The following is a 20000-nucleotide window of genomic DNA, read 5'->3' as shown; positions in this document are numbered from 1 at the left end:
GAACGTAGCGGTAGACGAAATACAGCTAAGCATTTCGCCTGGTGTGATAACGGTTCTGTCAGCTCACCGCCTTTTAAAATAGTAATAATAATAATAATAATAATAATTCTTTCTACTATAGGCACAAGGCCTGAAATTTGCGGGGAGAGGTTAAGTTAATTACATCAACCCCAAAAGGATGAAAGGCAAAGTCAACCTTGTAGCTAAGCATTTCACCCGGCATGCAAATGATTCTGCCAGCTTACTGCCTTGTATAATAATAATAATAATAATAATAATAATAATGCTTTGAAGGGCTGAAATGGGTGGGTGCGAGTGGATTACATTGAGCCCAGTGCATAACTGGTACTTAGTTCATTGACCCCGCAAACATGAAAGGCAAATCTGACCTTAGAGGAATTTGAACTCACAATGTAAAGACAGACAAAATGTTGCTAAGTAGTTTACCTGATGTGCTAAGGATTCTGACAGCTTACTACCTTATAATGATGATAATAATAATAATAATAATAATAATCCTTTCTACTAAAGGCACAGGGCCTGGGAGGGGGATAGTCGATTACATCAACCCCAGTACATAACTGGTACTTATTTCATCGACCCTGAAAGGATGAAAGACAAAGTCAACTTTGGCAGAATTTGAACTCAGAACGTAGAGATAAACAAAATACCACTAACAATTCTGCCTGCTCATAGCCTTGATAATAATAATAATAATAATCCTTTCTATTAATAAGCACGAGGCCTGAAATATTGGGAGGAGGGGGCTAGTCAATTAGATCAACCCTGAACTCAAATGGTACTTATTTTATTAACCCCCAATGGAGAAAAGGTAAAGTTGACCTTGGTAGGATTTGAACTCATAAAATAAAACCAGAAGAAATGCTGCTAAGCATTTTGTCCAGCATGCTAATGATTTTTCCAACTTGCTGCCTGATAATAATAATAATTCTTTCTTTATAGTAACAAAAAAGTAACAGTAATAACAACAATAATATCTGGCAGTCTGAAAAGAGAATATACAGTTGTTTAGTCAACTATCCAACCTGCTCAGTAAGTGGCTGAGTATTCCACAGACATGTGTGCCCTTAACATATTACTCAAGCAAAAATCAGTGACACACACAGTCTGGAACAAAGCTGGACCTTTGAATTACGGGTACACTCTATCTATTCATCTGACAGGCTTCTGAACAGTTTCCTTCATTTACCCAGTTATACAATAAAGTCTTGGGGAAGGGAAAAAAGTATTTCTAATGGAATAAACACTAGAATATTCCTGGTACTTATTCTAACAACTGACAGTTAGGTCTCCAAAGTTGTTGCTTGATCTGGTAGAAACAGCAGCTAAATCACCCAAAAAACACACTTAACTGTCTTGGAAAAACAAAAGAAGAAAATACATGGGTAATGTAGTCCAAGAGACCCTTCCAGAAAAGCACCAAGATGGTCATGGCCAGACTGCATTTGATTAATGTATTGTTTGATTAAATTTGACCTGAGACTATAAATGACAGCCCAAGAAGAAAGAAGGGCAAAGCTAACAACATAGGAAGAATTTGAATTGTGAAACCCTAGGGATTTAACTCCGATACCCCCCTCCCCACTACCTCTCTATCCTGATGTCACACAATATAAAGGAAAGCTTCTGATGAGTCTCCAGATTTAATAATAAGGATTTGAAATTTTGGCACAGGATCAGCAAATTTGGGGCAGCCAAAGTCGATTACATCAACCCCAGTGCGTAAACCAAAAAGATGAAAGGCAAAGTTAACCATGGCAGAATTTGAATTCTGAAAGTAAAGGTGCACAAAATGCCACTAAGCATTTCACCATATATACTAATGATTCTGCTAGCTCACTGGCCCAAAAGTAAAGTTGATTTCAGCAGGATTTGAACTAAAATTGCAAAATCTCAGAAGAAATACTGTAAAGAGGTTTTTTTTTTCCTTTTACCATAACAAGTTTACCAGCTCACTTGTAACTTCCAGATCTAATAATAATAATAATAATAATAACCCTTTCTACTATAGGCACAAGGCCTGAAATTTGGGGAAGAGGGATAGTTGATTATATCGACCCCAGTGTTTCACTGGTACTTAGTTTATTGACCCACCCCCACCCCCACAGGATGAAAAGCAAGGTCCAACCTTGGCAGAATTTGAACACAGAATGTGAAGATGAATGAAATACCATTAAGCATTTGACCCAGCGTGCTAACGATTCTGCCAGCTCTCCGCCTTAATAATAATGGTTTCAAGTTTTGGCACAAGGCCTCTCTGTCTCTATCCAGCAAGAGAATTCATATATTTACATTTCAGCATACACTTATATTCCTCAATATTATACACTCAACTCACTTGAGGGCATCTGATACTTAGCAACCTCACTCATGCTGGTGCCACAAAGAAATAAAAAAGCAAAAAAGCACAAAGTACTCTCTGTAAAGTGGTTGATGTTAAAAAGGGTATCCAGATGTAAAAACTGTGCCAAAAGAGACACTGGAGCTCACTACAGCCCTCCAGTCTACCGGTTCTTGTCAAACCATCCAACCCATGCCGGCATGGAAAAAGGGATGTTAAATGATGATGATGATGACAACTGTAATACATTTTAATCCAATACCCTAGAATCCTGGTGATTACTGATGATAACAACGATAGTGGAAACGATGATAATTACCACTACTACTATTATTATTATTATTATTATTTCTAATTTAGATACAAGACCAGCAATTTCGAGGGGAAGGGGTCAGTTCTCTATTTTAAACCCCCACCCCTGAGGATAAAAGGCAAAGCTAACCTTGGCAGGATTTGAACTTAGAATGTAAATACCTGAAAGAAATGCCATTCAGCATTCTGTCTGGCACGCTACCAACTCACTGCCTTCATAATAATAATAATAATAATAATAATAATAATAATAATAATAATCCTTTCTACTAAAGGCACAAGGCCTGAAATTTTGGGTGAGGAGACTAGTTGATTACATTGACCCCCAGTGTTTCACTAATACTTAATTTATTGACCCTGAAAGGATAAAAGGCAAAGTCGACCTCAGCAGAATTTGAACTCAGAATGTAAAGACAGACGAAATATTAGCATTTCGCCCGGCGTGCTAATAATATAATGGCTTCAAGAGTTTTGCCACAAGGGCAGCAATTGTGGGGGAGGGGACGAGTCAATTTCATCAACCCTAGGGTTCAACTGGCACTTATTTTAATGACCTCGTTAGGATGAAAGGCAAAGTTGATCTTGGTGAAATAATAATAATAATAATAATAATAATGATGAATGTTTCAAATTCTTGTACCAGGCTGGCAATTTTTTGAGGGAGAGACCAGTTATCATTGATTGTAATACTTGATTGGTAATTTATTTTACTGATTCCTAAAAGATTAAAGATAAAAGCTGACCGAGGTAGGATTTGAAATCAGACCCTAAAGAGCTTGAAAGAAACCACAAGTCATTTTGTTCCATGCTCTCCAATTCACAAAATTTGTTGCCTTTAATAACAACAACAACAACAACAACAATAATAATAATAATAATAATAATAATAATAATAATAATAATAATAATAATAATAATAATAATAATAATTATTATTATTATCCTTTCTACTAAAGGCACAAGGCTTGAAATTTTTGGGGGAAGGGGACCAGTCAATTACATCAACCCTGAAAGGGTTAAAGGCAAAGATGAGCCTGGTGGAATTTGAACTCAGAACGTAGCGGTAGATGAAATACTGCTAAGCATTTTACCCAGCATGCTAGTGATTATGCCAGCTCACCACCTTTATAATAATAATAATAATAATAATAATAATAATAATCCTTTCTACTGAAGGCACAAGGCCACCAATTCTAAGGGTTGACCTTGACTGTAAGTGAATTCAAAAAATAAACCCAGAAGAAATGTTGCTAAGTGTTTCAAGTAGCATGTTAACGATTCTGCCAGCTTATCGCCATAATTGATCTTGGCGGGATTTGAACTCAGTATGTAAAGAGTCAATAATAATAATGATAATAACTGTTTCTAATAGAGGCACAAAGCTAGAAATCTTTGGAGAGGAGCTAATCAATTACATAACCCCCCCCCCCACACACACACACACAATACTCAACTGGTACTTATTTTATTGACTCTGAAAGGATGAAAGTCAACCTCAGTGGAATTTTAACTCAGAATGTAAAGGCGGATGAAATATACCTTAATAATAATAATAATAATAATAATAACAACAGTTAGGAACAGTAAGGATTCTAAGGAGGATGTTGGCCATTGGATATAGCTTGCTTTTTTGGTATAGTGTTGGTATAACATTTGCCAGAGCAAAAGTGTCACTGAGAATAATAATAATAATGTAGGTGCCCCAGGTATGATATATAAAAAAAACTAAAAATAATAAAAAGGGGGATGTCAGAAACATCTAGACAACATCCCAGGAGAACCATGTCTCAGAGAAATCCAGAAGATTGTGCTGACAAGTACTGCCCGCATCCTTAGAAAAAACCCTATCAATTTAAATGTCTGGAGATATTTCGCTACTGCCCCTGCCACTTACCCTCCCCAAGCTTTCAGTTATACTGTAACATCTCTTATCCTTCACTTGCCTTAGGGTGCTGGGTATGTTTCCAGAAGTAATTGCAACAAACATTCAAATTAAAAGTAAATAACAACAATAATAATAATAATGTTTTTTTGAATTGGGCTCAAGGCTAGTAATTCTGACTGATTGGCTGGTTCTTTATTTTATCGAACATGGAGAGATCAAAGACAAAGTTGAAGTTAAAATGATAATGATGATGATGAGGCATGTAAAGAATTGGAAGAAATACTGCAAGGTATTTTGTCAGATGCTTGAATGATTCTGTCAATCCACAGTTCTTTAATTTCTAAAATGGGAGCAAGGTTGGAAACTGAGGGGAATGGGGTGGGGGTAGATAAATGGATTCAATCCACCACACACACACACCCTGTATTTAATACTTTTTTTTTTTTTTTAAATCAGGCCTTGAAAGATGAATGAAAGAAAAGGAGTTGATACATTGGCAGGATTTGAAACTGAGAAAATGAAGAGCAATGACAACAGCAACAGCAACAAGAACAACAATAATGAAAATCAGAGAAAGAAAGAGAAAGAGAGAAAATATGTTAAACTGAAAAAGAAAGAAAGAAAGAAAAAAACAACAGATGAAACACGAGAGGATGTCCTTTTATGTTGGGTGATGTTGACAGAGGGGACAGAGCAAGAATTGGGTAAGAAACATTTTGGTATGGCTGTTTTGGCACTGCCTATTTGGTCTTGCTGATTTGACACCAGACATCGTAGTGTTTTTCTTATCCTCTCTCTGTTTATGTACGTGAGCGTTATTTCTCTTTATGCGAATGAAGAGAGAAAATGTTTCTATCTCTCTATCTCTCTCTCTCTCTCTTTCTGTGTGTGTGTGTGTTTGCCTCCAGTGCCGAAAAGTACTGCAGCCAAAACGAAGGCTAAATGCCTCATCAGCCGGACCAAAATGTTCAGCATCCAAAGAGTAGCAATGCAATCGTCTCATTCCGAGCAAGGGACAGGCTTTAAGCAATAAAGTATATGGGTTCTAGTGAAACGAGGAACACAAGTGGTGGGTTTAAAGAGATGCAACAGTGACGATGGAAGAAGTTAAAAGGAGTGGGATTGTAAGGGGTGATAAATGGGAAGGAGACAACAATATCTAAATCAGCAAAGGTTTCGTTACCATAAAAACTAATTACTCAGTTTTCCTTGTTGTTTTCCTTCTTCTTTTATTTTCTCTTAAATAATTTAATCCATTGTTTTTCTCCAACAAGTAGATCCAGTCTTGAAATATCCCCCAAACATGTAATTCCTCCATTCCTGTGTGCTTCTACATTAAATATGCTTCTGGCTTGTATGTGTAGACACATCTATATACATACATATAGATATACATACACACACACATATATATACATACATAAATACACACACACACACACATATAAAGTTTACAAACAATAGATACAGCCTGCAAACAGGACTCAATACAAGAGCAGATTCTAAAAAAAGTGTAATTTGAATCAACCATTTGATGAAATTTCAAAGTTACTGTCAGTAATATAGATATTATATATGTATGTATATATGTGGACAAACCAAATATTTTGAGAGCATTTAATGTGTATATTTTGAAATGTATTAACTGAAGAAGATTATTTGTAAAGGGATGTATTTCCTATTGTATATTACACAAAATCTGAAACATGCATATTAAAATGCTTTTGAGATAAGGGGATAGTTGTCCAAAGGTTGCAGAAAAACACAACTCTTAGAAAAGAAATTGAGAAGTTATGCTTTTGTATTGCCTGGCTATATATATTACTACTTATGGTATATTAGTGGACAGAATGTTATTTAGTTTTGTGCTGACTATTGCACTTGGCAATACCAACAAGACTGGCATTGCCAAGAGCAACCATCAGCAACATAGTGATCTGTTATACACCATAACCAGCAATATAGTACTCAAAAGAATAAAGGTATATATATATATATATATATATAAAATTTGCTTACATATTGCGATACTATATAGATTTGGTAATCTATAGACTGAAACAGGAATTGATGAAGTGGTATCTTGTTATGTGGCAGGTGTGAGTAATGCATGTGTGTGTGTGTTTGTTTGTGTGTGTGCATGTGTGTATGAGTTGCTTACAAATATGTCTATGTATTGTAGTTAAGATTGTAAGTGAATCTGTGTATCTGGCCTATGCTATATACATAGTTTTCAATGGATATTATTCTGCTCTACCCAACTGTATTGAGTACTATTTTTTTTCCCACATCATTGCATTTCATACTTCCTATTATCCCATACATATACATACACATATACATTCACACACGGACATATGTATATGTATAAAATTCATCAGTAAAATATGACAAGATTTCTTTACTGTCATCACAAAATAACTTTAAAAAAACACAAACAAAAACCAATAGAAAGTCAATGGATGAAACTAGACAAAGTAGTGTGCGTAAATAGTTATCATGATAGAGAAGGTTGGCTTTCACTGCCATAGTCTCCATGTTTACTTTTAAGTGGAGAAACGATGAAGAAAAGGTAATTGTTATTATCAATATTATTATTATTATTATTATTATTATTATTATTATTATTATAATCATCATCGTCGATAATCCACATGAGATTGTTTTTGTTTTGTAAAAATTCTTTTAATCAGAAAAAATAAAATTTATATATATCTGTCTATATATGTGTATATATACATGTATGTGTGTGTATTTTTATTTATATAGACACGTATGTGTGTGTGTATGTGTATACATACACATGTATATATATATATGTGTGTGTATAAATATCATCATCATCAATGCGTGTGTGTATATATATATATATTATTATATATACACATACATATAGAAAATCATCAGATTCAAATAAATAAATGCAGTCTACTGTTTGTGTATCCAAAAACGCACACACAGACACACGCATATATAGACTGATTTTCGTCTTCCACTGGTTTGCAAGATGCCTGATGAAATGTGGGGTAGTTTAGCATGTAAAATAATGATGTAATACATTGAGTGCAAGTAATTGCCACACTACTGAAACATGTGTAGCATGAACTGAACTGTTGAATATGTATTCATCTTCATTTATTAAATACATGTATACACACACACAGACATACACACATATATGTATACACTCACACACATACAGATATATATTATTTTTTTTTGTTAAAATGAAAACCGTTCTTCAGAAAAGGAAAACAAAGAAAAACAACAGGCAACATCCTAAATTCTTTTTAGAGAAGTAAGAATTTCCTCTTCTAGAAAGTGACAGCATTTTCAGTAAAAGATTGTGCTTTAAATTATCCATCCAGGTTTTTAACCAATGAAAATTCATAAAAAAAATGATCCCCATTAAAATTAAAGAGTGCAGGCAAATGCTGCTTTAGTGACCAGAATTGAGGAAAAAAAAATCACGGACAATTTTGGTTTCACCATTTTTCTTCCCCTTTGCCTGCTTTCAACATTTTACAATTTCAGTGAAAGGGAGAGAGGAAGAAGAATGGGATGTTGTGATGTTGACGCCTTTCTTCCACATCCTATTCCACCTGCTGCTGTCTCAAACAAGGGTATTTTGCAAGGTGAAGTGTATGAGATGAGGTGACGATTTGAAACAGTGATGAAGAATACAAAATTATCTTGCATCAACTTCACTTTGACAAGCAAGAAACAACGAAATGGTTGCCATCACACTTTGATTTTCTTTGTTTGCATTTCTTTTTTTTTTGCTGGTAGCAGGAGTAGGGAATTTTAATGTGGGTAGGTGCAGCCCACCTCTTTCATTAATAATGCTTCCTACAAAATTCAAGCATTATTAATAAAAGAGTGGCTGCAAATAAAACAAAATACTTTTATTTCACTGGAAAACACTTAAAGAGATCAATCTCTTTTTCTATGTATATACTACATATATATATATATATATCTTACATGCAGATATGTATCAAGCTAGTTCATTGACAATGATTTATAGGTAGGGAAATTCAAAACTAGAATTAACACTTTTTACTTGATATTAATACTTTAATATTGCAATAACTAGGATGGTTAATGATGTCCTGTAATTCATATATATATATATATACACACACACACATATATATACACACATATATATATATATATATATATATATATATATATATACATACACACACACACACGTATGTAGTGGTTACTAAAGTGACAGAAGGTGCTAGTAAGCACTGACATTGCTAGAAATAAGAGCCAAAACAGCTGTTAGCCACACGAGAGCACTTTAGTGACCACTACACTTGTTACCTTTTGGTTCTAAATTGTGAATAGCCACCTTAATAATTTATGTATATATATATATATATATATATATATATATATATATATATATATATATATATATGAAGAAAGAAAGAGAAACGAAGGAGAGAAAATGAGGGGGAGACAGCAGAGTCAGATAAAGATATGGAGATAAATTTCTTTTAAAGGCAGGGTGAAGAAAAAGAGTTGTTTATGTTTTTTTTTTTTATTTGTATTTATATTGGGCTTTTTTTTGTTTGTGCTAAAAACCCCACCAAGAATGGGATAAAAGACTAAAAATTTTCAGAATATAGCAAAAAAAAAAAAAAAAACATCTTTTAAAAGTATTACTGAGTGTCCAAAATATATCCCAAATGTGTCATCTCACATTTAAAAAAAAAAAAAAAATCCTGTCCTCCAATCAAGGGAGATAAATAGATAAACAGAGAGAATGTGGGAGAATTAACAATTTACATGGGGGGGGGGGGGGGGAGAAAAAAAAAAAGCAAAAAAATACTTTCTTGTTTACTTTCTGATGAGAAAAATATAATCAACTTATCACTTGTTTTACTGTTTTTGTTTTTGTTTTCTTTTGTTGCTTTTTTTGTGTGTTTCTGTTTTTTTTTCACCTTTCAACAATATCATATCATTCATATTAATCCAAAAAACAACTTTAGTTGTAAAGCAATCCATGGTTTCAAAAATCATATACTGTATGCATATATATATGTATGCATATATATATATATATATATATATATATATATATATATATATATTTATATATTATATATCTATATCTATATATGTTATGTATATGATAGACAGTAATAAAACTTCATTAAATTTAACCAATTAACTTTTTTAACACATTTGTCTTTTTTAAAAATTCCTTATTTGCAAATTAGCCATTTCTTCATCTTCCTCTTTCTTTAAACATTTGAGATTTTCCCTATGAAATCCATTCACCTTTTTCATTTAGTCCACAGTTTTATTCCCTCTTTCTTTTCGTACCATTGCCACATATTCCCCAACCCCCACCCCTTCTTTCACTCCACCTCTACCCCTTTATTAGACTACTCAATAGCAGCAGTAAATATCACCTCATCCTACTATTGCACATGCACTCACGCGTTCACACTACCACACACACACACACACACACATAGATACATCCACAGAAGTTCTCAGTCATTTTTGGTGACGTTGGTTTTACTGTCTTCAGCAATAATGGAAGCCGATTTGTCGAACTCAGCAATTGGTTCAACTTTTATTTTGTCCGGAGCTGACCAACGCCTTTTGCGTACCTGTTGAACCCCTAAACCACTACCGTTATTGCTAGTGTTGGTAGCGGTGCCATTTTTATTGCTACTAATATCTTCTGGGGCTAAATTTGTCTGAGTCTCGGTACTGTGTGTTGTAGTTTGTTTATGACCGAAGCTCATAGCTGCCGGAGGGCTGCAGTGCCGACTTAAATAAGTTGATTGGTTTTGTTGGCAATTAGACACTGGGGATGATGCTGATGTTGTGGATAGAGTTGTATTCATAGTAGAAGTAGTACTAGCAGTTCGGAAGTTGGAGTGGGCCTCTCCGTCGATTTTGGTCCCCTTAAAGCTCTGCGGGTATTGGGGATGGATCATATCTCTGGGCGCTTCTTTGTGTGTCAAAGATATGCAGACATCCCCAACTGATAACTTGTGGCAGTCAAGTCCATAGCGCTTTATCGTTCGTTGGGGACAACATGATGACCATCCTTTACCAAAAACAAAGAAAGGATGTTCCAGGGTGGCTTCCACAGTCACCTGACGAAGAAAAAAAAAAAAAAAGCATTAATATTTACAAGAATAATTAATTATCAGTTAATTAACATCAAATATTTTAAAGTAAATGAAGCATTAAACACGTTTGCCTGAATCTTTGAGACAAAGAACTACCATTCTGTTATACAGTAAATGCTTTAAAATGGTTGGCATTTGAAAGGGCTTCCAGCCTATGAAACCATGCCAGAGCAGACACTAGAACATGCAGATGTCTTTGGACCTATCAAATTCTATTCAAACCTTCCAACCATGTCAGCATGGAACATGGACGTTAAATGATGATGATGATGATGATGATGACGATGATGATGATGATGATGATACACAAATATTTATAGACTAGTGTCGGAATCTTGGCATGTCTTCATCACAGTATTTTGGTCATTGTACCCTGTAGCCTTCTTCGGGTGCCAGCCTTGTTTAGTAACATTCTTGGGATCCTGGAATTTGGAACCAAGCCTTGCATTAAATCTGCAGAATAGATTGCTCTTGTTTCATGATTTAACATATTGAGCCAAAATTTGAAACCGTCATCATTATTGAAACATGTGTTGCATGAACAGAACTGTTGAACACATATATTCATTTACTAAATACATGTATGCATATATATATATATATATATATATATATATAACGTGAGAGAGTTAGGGGTTGGGGGTTCAACCCACTATCCTTATGTACTTTGTACTTCTATATGTAAACCATGTTGGCAAAATAACATAGTCTGCCATAGACACCTGTGCTTTGGTTCTTTCTTTCTTTTTCTTTTCTTCCTTTTTTTGTCACTTTTGCTATGAATTAAATTAATGAATTCAACGGGATACACCGTCTGCAAGTAGTTGAGTTCAGCATATTATCCTCCATTTTCTATATATGTCAATGTGAATACCCGTCAGAGTGTAAGTATCTTGAGAGAAAAGCTGAACATAAGAAGCATCAGTTGTGGTATGCAAGAGAGACGATTGCGCTGGTATGGACATGTGGTGAGAATGGATGAGGATAGCTGCGTGAAAAAGTGCCACACCCTAACAGTTGAGGGAACCCGTGGAAGAGGTAGGCCCAGGAAGACCTGGGCTGAGGTGGTGAGGCAAGACCTTCGTACATTGGGCCTCACCGAGGCGATGACTACTGACCGAGACCTTTGGAAATGTGCTGTGCGTGAGAAGACCCGGCAAGCCAAGTAAGATCGTTGCCAGTGCCCCTGGACTGGCTCTTGTGCGGGTGGCACATGAGATGCACCATTTTGAGCGTGGCCGTTGCCAGTACCGCCTGACTGGCTCCCGTAGGATTTTCGAGTGAGATCGTTGCCAGTGCCCCTGGACTGGCTTGTGCGGGTGGCACATAAAAGACACCATTTCGAGCGTGGCCGTTTTCGTGCGGGTGACACGTAAAAGCACCCACTACACTCTCTGAGTGGTTGGCGTCAGGAAGGGCATCCAGCTGTAGAAACTCTGCCAAATTAGATTGGAGCCTGGTGTTGCCATCCGGTTTCACCAGTCCTCAGTCAAATCGTCCAACCCATGCTAGCATGGAAAGCGGACGTTAAACGATGATGATGATGATGATGATATATATATATACACACAAACAGTATTGCAGCTGATTTATTTGACTAAACCCTTCAAGGTGGTGCCCCAGTGTGGCCACAGTCCAATGACTGATGGAAACAAGTGAAAGAGAAAAGACAGACAATTCTTATGGATTTAACGAAAGGTTTGGTTCCACAATCTGAAAACATTAAAAATACCTTGGCAAGAATATAAAGTGATGAAACAAATGCCATTAACATTTTAATCATAATGATAACAACAACAACAACAACAACAACAACAATAATAATCCTTTTTGCTGTAGGCACAAGGTCTGAAATTTGTGGGGAGGGGACTAGCCGATTATATCAATCCCAGTGTTTCACTAGTATTTAATTTATCGACCTCGAAAGGATGAAAGGCAAAGTTGACCTTGGTGGAATTTGAACTCAGAACGTGAAGACAGACAAAATACTACCAAGCATTTGACCCGGCATGCTAACAATTCTGCCAGCTCACCACCTTCAATAACAACAAGAACAATAATAATAATAATAATAATAATAATAATAATAATAATAATAATAATAATAAGAGCAATAATCCTTTCAACTGTAGACACAAGGCCTGAAACTTGGGGAATGGGGATAGTTGATTACATTGGTCCCAATATTCAACTGGTGCTTAATTTAGTGACACCAAAAGGATGAAAAGCAAAGTCAACCTCAATGGAATTTGAACTCAGAACATAAAGACGAACAACATGCCGCTAAGCATTTTGCCTGGCGTGCTAACAATTCTGCCAGCTTATTTAATAATTATGAGGAATTCCAGAAGGAGCTTTGTGAGACCACTGCTGAGACGCTTCTGAAAAAAGAAAAGCCGCTGGGAAACCGATTATAGCAGCAACTCCATCTAAGAATATCTGAAGCAGGAATTTTATTCTGAAATATCATCGGACTATGGATAACTAAATTCCAACAGGTATATAATCCATTTTTTGTATTATAGTGCATTGTAGTACCATTCAAAACTTTTTATACTTTACAAACAATACACAATGCTTCAAGTGAACTACAATACTCTCCTATAATAATAATAATAATATGCAGCATAGAAAATAACAGGAACAGGAAGCATAGAAAATTATATCGCCTCCTTTAATATGATTTGCACATCTTTTAACTGACCGCAGAAGAATGGAAAGTAAAAGTCAATCCCAAAGGTATCAGAATGCAGAACATAATGGGAAGGAAAGAAATTTTTATCTATCTACTATTCTACTGATTCTGCCAGTCCACTACAGTTTAAAAAACAATTACATTAACAATAATTATGATTTAAACAACAATGAATAAATAAGTAAATACACACACACACACAGACACACTCACAGATATATATTATATATTAATTCATTTTAATTATTCATGACAAACTGTCAAATATTTCAATCAATTGAAGTCACTGGACATTGAAATCAGTTGACTGAAACATATGGCCATTTGACATGAATTGTAACATTGATTATCAAAGAAATATTTATCATTGGGTTTTTTTCTTTCTCTCACAAGCGAGAATACTAAAAATGAACCCGACAGCTCTCAAAAATTAAGTAAAAAAAAAAAACGGAAAAATAATCCAGAATCCTTATCCAGTACCCAATCGATCCTAAAATCTAATCAGTTTGTGCCAGTCATGAGGCCAAACATTGCTGAAAGTTTCATCCAAATCCATCCAGCGGTTCTTGAGATATCTTGTCCACGGACTAACAAACATGACTAAAAACAACACCGCTGCCTTTGCTAAGGGGGAGGTAATAATAATTGATATAAGATCACCATGTCACGCACATATGGTTCCATATGGCTGTGATGCATGTGCCTGGTGTACCTTTATTAGACGGGTAGTCATGATGGGTATATTAAGCTTTGTATATTTGTACCCCAGTGTCACTTTGATGGTATGCACTGCACCCTCACTCAATAATAATAATAATAATCATCGTTGCCATCCGGTTTCACCAGTCCTCAGTCAAATTGTCCAACCCATGCTAGCATGGAAAGCGGACGTTAAACGATGATGATGATCATCGCTTAACGTCCGCTTTCCATGCCAGCATGGGTTGGATGATTTGACTGAGGACTGGTGAACCAGATGGCCACACCAGGCTCCAATCTGATTTGGCAGAGTTTCTACAGCTGGATGCCCTTCCTAACGCTAACTACTCCGAGCGTGTAGTGGGTGCTTTTATGTGCCACCGGCACGAAGGCCAGTCAGGCGGTACTAATAATGATAATAATAATAATAATAATAATAATCCTCTCTACTATAGGCACAAGGCCTGGAATTTGGGAGCGGAGGAGAAGTTGATTCCATCAACCCCAGTACTCAACTGATACTTATTTCATTGACCCCTAAAGGATGAGAGACAAAGTCGACTTCAGCAGAATTTGAACTTAGAATGTGAAGACAGATGAAAAGCCACTAAGCATTTCACCTGGCACGCTAACGATTCTGTCTGTTCACCACCTTGATGATAATAATAATAATAGAGAAGATTGGAACAGAATGTCCTGTAGAGCTTTTCTACAGAAAGTTTCCCTCTTAGGGACAGGAAAGATTATCAGAAGGGTTTTAAGCACTTAAAAGACAATTGAAAAATACCACTAGGCATTTCGTCCAGCATGCTAACAATTCTGCCAGCTCACTGCCTTAATAAAAATAATGATAATAACAATGGTGGTGGTGATGGTGGTAGTGGTGGTGGTGATAATGGTGAGGAGGACGAGGAGGAGAAGAAGATGAAGAATTTTTTTTACTCTAGGCACAAGGCCTAGAGGGGCCAGCCAATTAGATTGACCTCAGTACACAACTGGTACCTAATTTATCGACCCTGAAAGGATGAGAGGCAAAGTCAACCTAGGCGGAATTTGAACTCAGAACGCAAAGACAGATGAAATACCGCTAAGCATTTCAGCCGGCGTGTTAACAATTCTGCCAGCTCACCGCCTTAATAATAAAAATAATAGTAATAATAAAAATAATAATAATAATAGTAATAATAATATGCATGATTATACCTGAACTTTATTTTCACCAACCAGGAAGCTGAGAATAGTGGTTCCAAGGTCAACATTTTCATCTGTGCGTACCACGGTGCTGGAGTCAATTTTGAGGTCAGCACTGATCTCGGCACTGTGAATGAAATCGTTTGTCTGTAAATCTTCAACACGCTTCAGGTCACCATTGGCAAGCTGAATGATTGAACCCTTGATGAAATGCGGAGGATAGTGAAGGTGTGGTGTCATAGGGGTGTTAGGTATTCCAGGCGATGTCCTTGTCCCGTGTAGTTGCGGTTGATGATGTGGTTGGTGTTGTTGTTGTGGTTGTTGCTGTTGTTGTTGTTGTTGATGTGGGTGTTGGTGTTGTCCAATTCCCATTTCACAGCCTGTCGATGCCATCTCGCTGATCGACTTTGACCGTTTCGCCGGCGATATGGCTTCCGACTTATGATGATAAGTCTTTGCCCCAGCGGACAATACTTGCTCTGGCTCTACGACTGGAGATTCGTTGATTTGGATGTTGGGTGGCCGGGTGAGTATACGGTGTTTCAAACTACCCTCTTTGCCACTTGGTACCTTGTAACCCAAGTCCTTATTGAGATCTGTTTTGGGGGTGGTTGTAGTGTCCTTCAGTAAAGAACTGGTTTTATTCTGAGTCGATAAGGGAGATAACTGACGAGAGTGCAAGTGTTTCTGTTGTTGCTGCTGTTGTTGTGATGAGGCTGAGTGAGACTTATCCTCTTTTGAAAGACTATGAGAAGGGGCAACTCCACGTGGCGAGTGACTGTAGCCATCGACAGTCGCAGCCTCAGCGAGCGAATCCCTCATTTGTTCTTGTTTGGGAGAGTGTTGATGCATAAGAGCTGACTGGCTGGGCGAGTGTCCGAGGTTGCCGGCGGAGCTGGGAGAAGTGGTCGGAGTCGCATTCCGATGAGAGGACAGTGGAGAGTATTGTGATATATGAGTTGGCATGAATGTGTGAGGTAGCTGCGATTGGCTGACATGTTGGGTGTGGCTGCCCATGCTGGCGAGGACAGCAGAGTAGGAGTCCAAGTGAGGGTAGTGACCAGCTGGTGACAACAGGCAACTGGGTGAGTAGCCTTGGGGGTATTGAGGGTAGAATGTATTATAAGGTGACACAGCACCAGATGCTAGATGACCAGCTGGCTGTCCATGAATGCTATAAAGAGAGGAAAATGAAGCTAGTGAGCTATTGGCTGTTGTATAGAGAGAGTTACCGTATTGGCCAGCGTGGTAAATCCTTGGAGCCGGATCAGCAACAGTTGGAGAAGGCCGAAATAAGCTGCCAATGGACGATTGGCTGCTGTTAAGAACCGATTGCATCTCCAGACCAGGCTGTGTAGCTGTGCGCACGGTATGCAAGCTTTCTGCAGCTTGGACAATAGTCGGAGCAGTGTAGCCGGGGAGAAGGCTGCTGTGAACAGGACGAAGGGGCAAAGAGGGCGCTACACTTTGAGTCGATCCATCGCCAGTACTGGTGTTTGGGAAGCAAGAGAAAGGACGTGGAGCTGTTACTGAACTACTTTGAAGAGGAACAGGAACTCTACCATTCTGTCCACAGCCATTTCTGGAAAAAAAAAAAGAAAAAAGACAAAAGGAAAAGATATTTTAAAAGAGGGAATACATTTTGTGCAATTTTAAAAAAACAAAAAAAAACAAAGAATATTTGCTGTTACCATACAAACAAAAACTAAAACAATTCTTTTAATAAACAAAAATAAACATGTGGTAAGAAGCTTGCTTCCCAATCACATGGTTCTGGGTTCAGTTCCATTGTGTGGCACCTTGTGTAATAATCTTGGGCCAATGGAAACTGAAAGAAGCCTGTCATATATATGCGTGTGTGTGTGAGCTTGTCTGTCAACACTGTTTGATAAATATTACTGCTGTTTACGTCCCATAACTTAGCGGTTCAGCAAAAGAGGCCAATAGAATAAGTACTAGGCTTACAAAAAAAATAATAATAAATACTGGAGTTGAGTTATTCAACTAAAAAATTCTTTAAGTAGTGCTCCAGCAAGGACACAGTCTAATGATTGAAACAAGTAAAAGACAAAAGATAATTTACAGTAATGAAGACTCATTGAGAAACATAAAAACTAGTCACTGACACGGTTCCACTAAGATGCAGTGGAAGTGTATCAGTGACCAGGTCGCAGTCGGTGCAACAAAAATTCTGACATTGTCATCACCATCATTAATTACCATTTAACATCCATGTTCCATACTGGTATGGGTCGGATGGTTGGATAGAATCCGATAGGTCAGGGACTACACTGAGCTCCAATGTTTGTAGCTTTGGCATGGTTTTCACAACTGGATGCCCTTCATAACACCAACAAGGTTACAGCTTGGGCTGGCTGCTTTTTTTTCTTGCTACCAGCACTATTGAAATTGCCATGCAAGCCCTAGGAAAAGATAGTGGGTGTCAGCTTCATACCAGGGGCACAAGAGGATTACTATGAACAAGAGTGACTGCACAGTAGGTCCCTCGGAGGGATCCACATGGCTACTCACAACTAATTAGGGGAAAAGAAGGGGAGAGAAAGAGGAAATATAGATATTAGATATTAAGAATAATAAAGAGTATGGAGATATGTACATATACAAAATTAATTTGATAGTTATATACAGCAAATCAACTATTATTAATATTAATATATAGTCCATGGGCAACCTTTACAGTCCAGCATAGAGCTCACAGAATTACCCATCAGAAGAATCCATGGAATGACTAAATTAATCGTAGACACAAAAGTTGGAGACTGATTGTTGTGAGATATATATACATATATAGATAGATAAATATAGATATAAGATATAAGATATGAGGAGTTTTTGTCAGAGTGATTCAAACTAATAGGTATGCTACTAAAATTCTGGTTTTGATTTGAACTACTGTTGAACATGTGACTGCCGACTATACCTACACACACACACGGCGTTAGGAAGGGCATCCAGCTGTAGAAACTCTGCCAAATTTAGTTTGGAGCCTGGTGTTGCCATCCAGTTTCACCAGTCCTCAGTCAAATCGTCCAACCCATGCTAGCATGGAAAGCGGACGTTAAACGATGATGATGATGATATATATTCGCCAGGATAGATCGCTGACCACTACATTTATATTTTTTTCTCCTTGTTTCTTTCTGTGTTCCTTTCAGTTGAAGAGTGTAGGCTCGAAATGTCAAAGACTTTCTCTATTCCCGAGCGTTAAACTAATACATCCATTTGTTGTTTACACCACCTGTCTTTGTCTTTTGTTTTCTGGAAATGTAATAGACTTTCTCACCTTCCCGAGCATCAAATTAATACACCTGCTTGTTGTTTATACACCTGTCTTCGTCTTTTGTTTTCTGTAAATTTCAACGATATATATATATTTGTTAAAGAGACAACAAACGCTAAGGCAAGACAAACAACTCAAGTCATATATGGTATTATTATTTAAAAAATTTAAAGTTTTACAGCTGTTTCTGGGGTATCTTGTCATTGGAAACAAACAGGGAAAATGTGAAAGGTATAGACAGCTGTAAGACTTTACATTTTTCTAATAATAATAATAACATATATGACTTGAGATGTTTGTCTCGCCTTAGCATTTCTTGTCCCTTTTAACAAATATATATCTGCTATATCGGAAATCTACAATGGTTCCATAACTTCTATCTCGGCTATGAGCTTGGAGTCCTGGTAATCTGTTACAGCACTTACCTAGTGTGCCTAGTCATTTAGATCACCTGTGTACTAAACCCCCATATTTTGTGTATATATATATATATATATATATATATATATATATATATATATATATATTAGAAAAAATAATAAGGTACTCAGATATCTGGATGGTTGTACATTTACAGATTTTTATTAATATGTCACATGTTTTTATAAATTAGCGCTTGCATCTATTCTTGTAGATTCTTCAGATTTAATTTTTCTTCACACATTCAATAATACTATAAAAAAGAGACAAATCCTCTGAAGAAAAATTAAATCTGGAGAATCTACAAGAATAGATGCAAGCGCTAATTTATAAAAACATGTGACATATTAATAAAAATCTATAAATGTACAACCATCCAGATATCTGAGTACCTTATTATTTCTTCTAATATATAATTCCTGTACATCACCTCCAAACCTTCTAATATATATATATATATATATATATATATATATATATATATATAAAATATATATATATATACACACACACACACACATATACATGTCTATATGTATTGTGTATGTTTTTGTGTCCCCTCCTCCATTATCACTTGGCAATTGGTGTTGGCTTGTTAACATCTTCAGTGTGTGCTTGTGTATGAGTGCATGTATGTACTTGTTACTGTCTCCTTGTTTTGACATGACTTGATAGTTGTAAACGAGTGTCACTGTCGTGTAAGCAGTGTCTTGCATTTCCAATCTTTTATGGAAACATTACCTTACCTGTCTATGAAACAACAATTAATATTGCAAACCATTATGGAAAACACTGTAGCTTACTCTTTTACTTGTTTCAGTCATTTGACTGCGGCCATGCTGGAGCACCACCTTTATAGTCGAGCAAATTGACCCCAAGACTTATTCTTTGGAAGCTTAGTACTTATTCTATCAGTCTCTTTTGCCAAACCGCTAAGTTATGGGGACGTAAACACACCAGCATCGGTT

General features: G+C 36.6%; 1 protein-coding gene across 4 annotated transcripts in view; it reads right to left on the bottom strand.

Annotated features, from left to right (window-relative positions):
* Nucleotides 1-20000, bottom strand: part of LOC106876102 (uncharacterized) — a 568067-nt gene that overhangs the window by 2713 nt on the left and 545354 nt on the right. For all 4 annotated transcript variants that reach the window (XM_089338341.1, XM_052975102.2, XM_052975103.2 and 1 more), the window contains 2 exons: nucleotides 15324-16893; nucleotides 1-10690 (listed from right to left, as the gene is read on the bottom strand). The exon at nucleotides 1-10690 is cut by the window's left edge and continues 2713 nt beyond it. In XM_089338341.1, the coding sequence (XP_089194467.1) occupies nucleotides 10076-10690; nucleotides 15324-16893 (2185 nt within the window). In that variant the 3' untranslated portion in view covers nucleotides 1-10075. The remainder of the gene's footprint in view (nucleotides 10691-15323; nucleotides 16894-20000) is intronic.

Source organism: Octopus bimaculoides, chromosome 20 (genome assembly GCF_046866305.1).
Source record: "Octopus bimaculoides isolate indiv1 chromosome 20, ASM4686630v1, whole genome shotgun sequence".
In the NCBI taxonomy this organism is placed as follows: Eukaryota; Metazoa; Mollusca; class Cephalopoda; order Octopoda; family Octopodidae; genus Octopus; species Octopus bimaculoides.
This window is presented reverse-complemented; position numbering and strand designations above follow the sequence as displayed.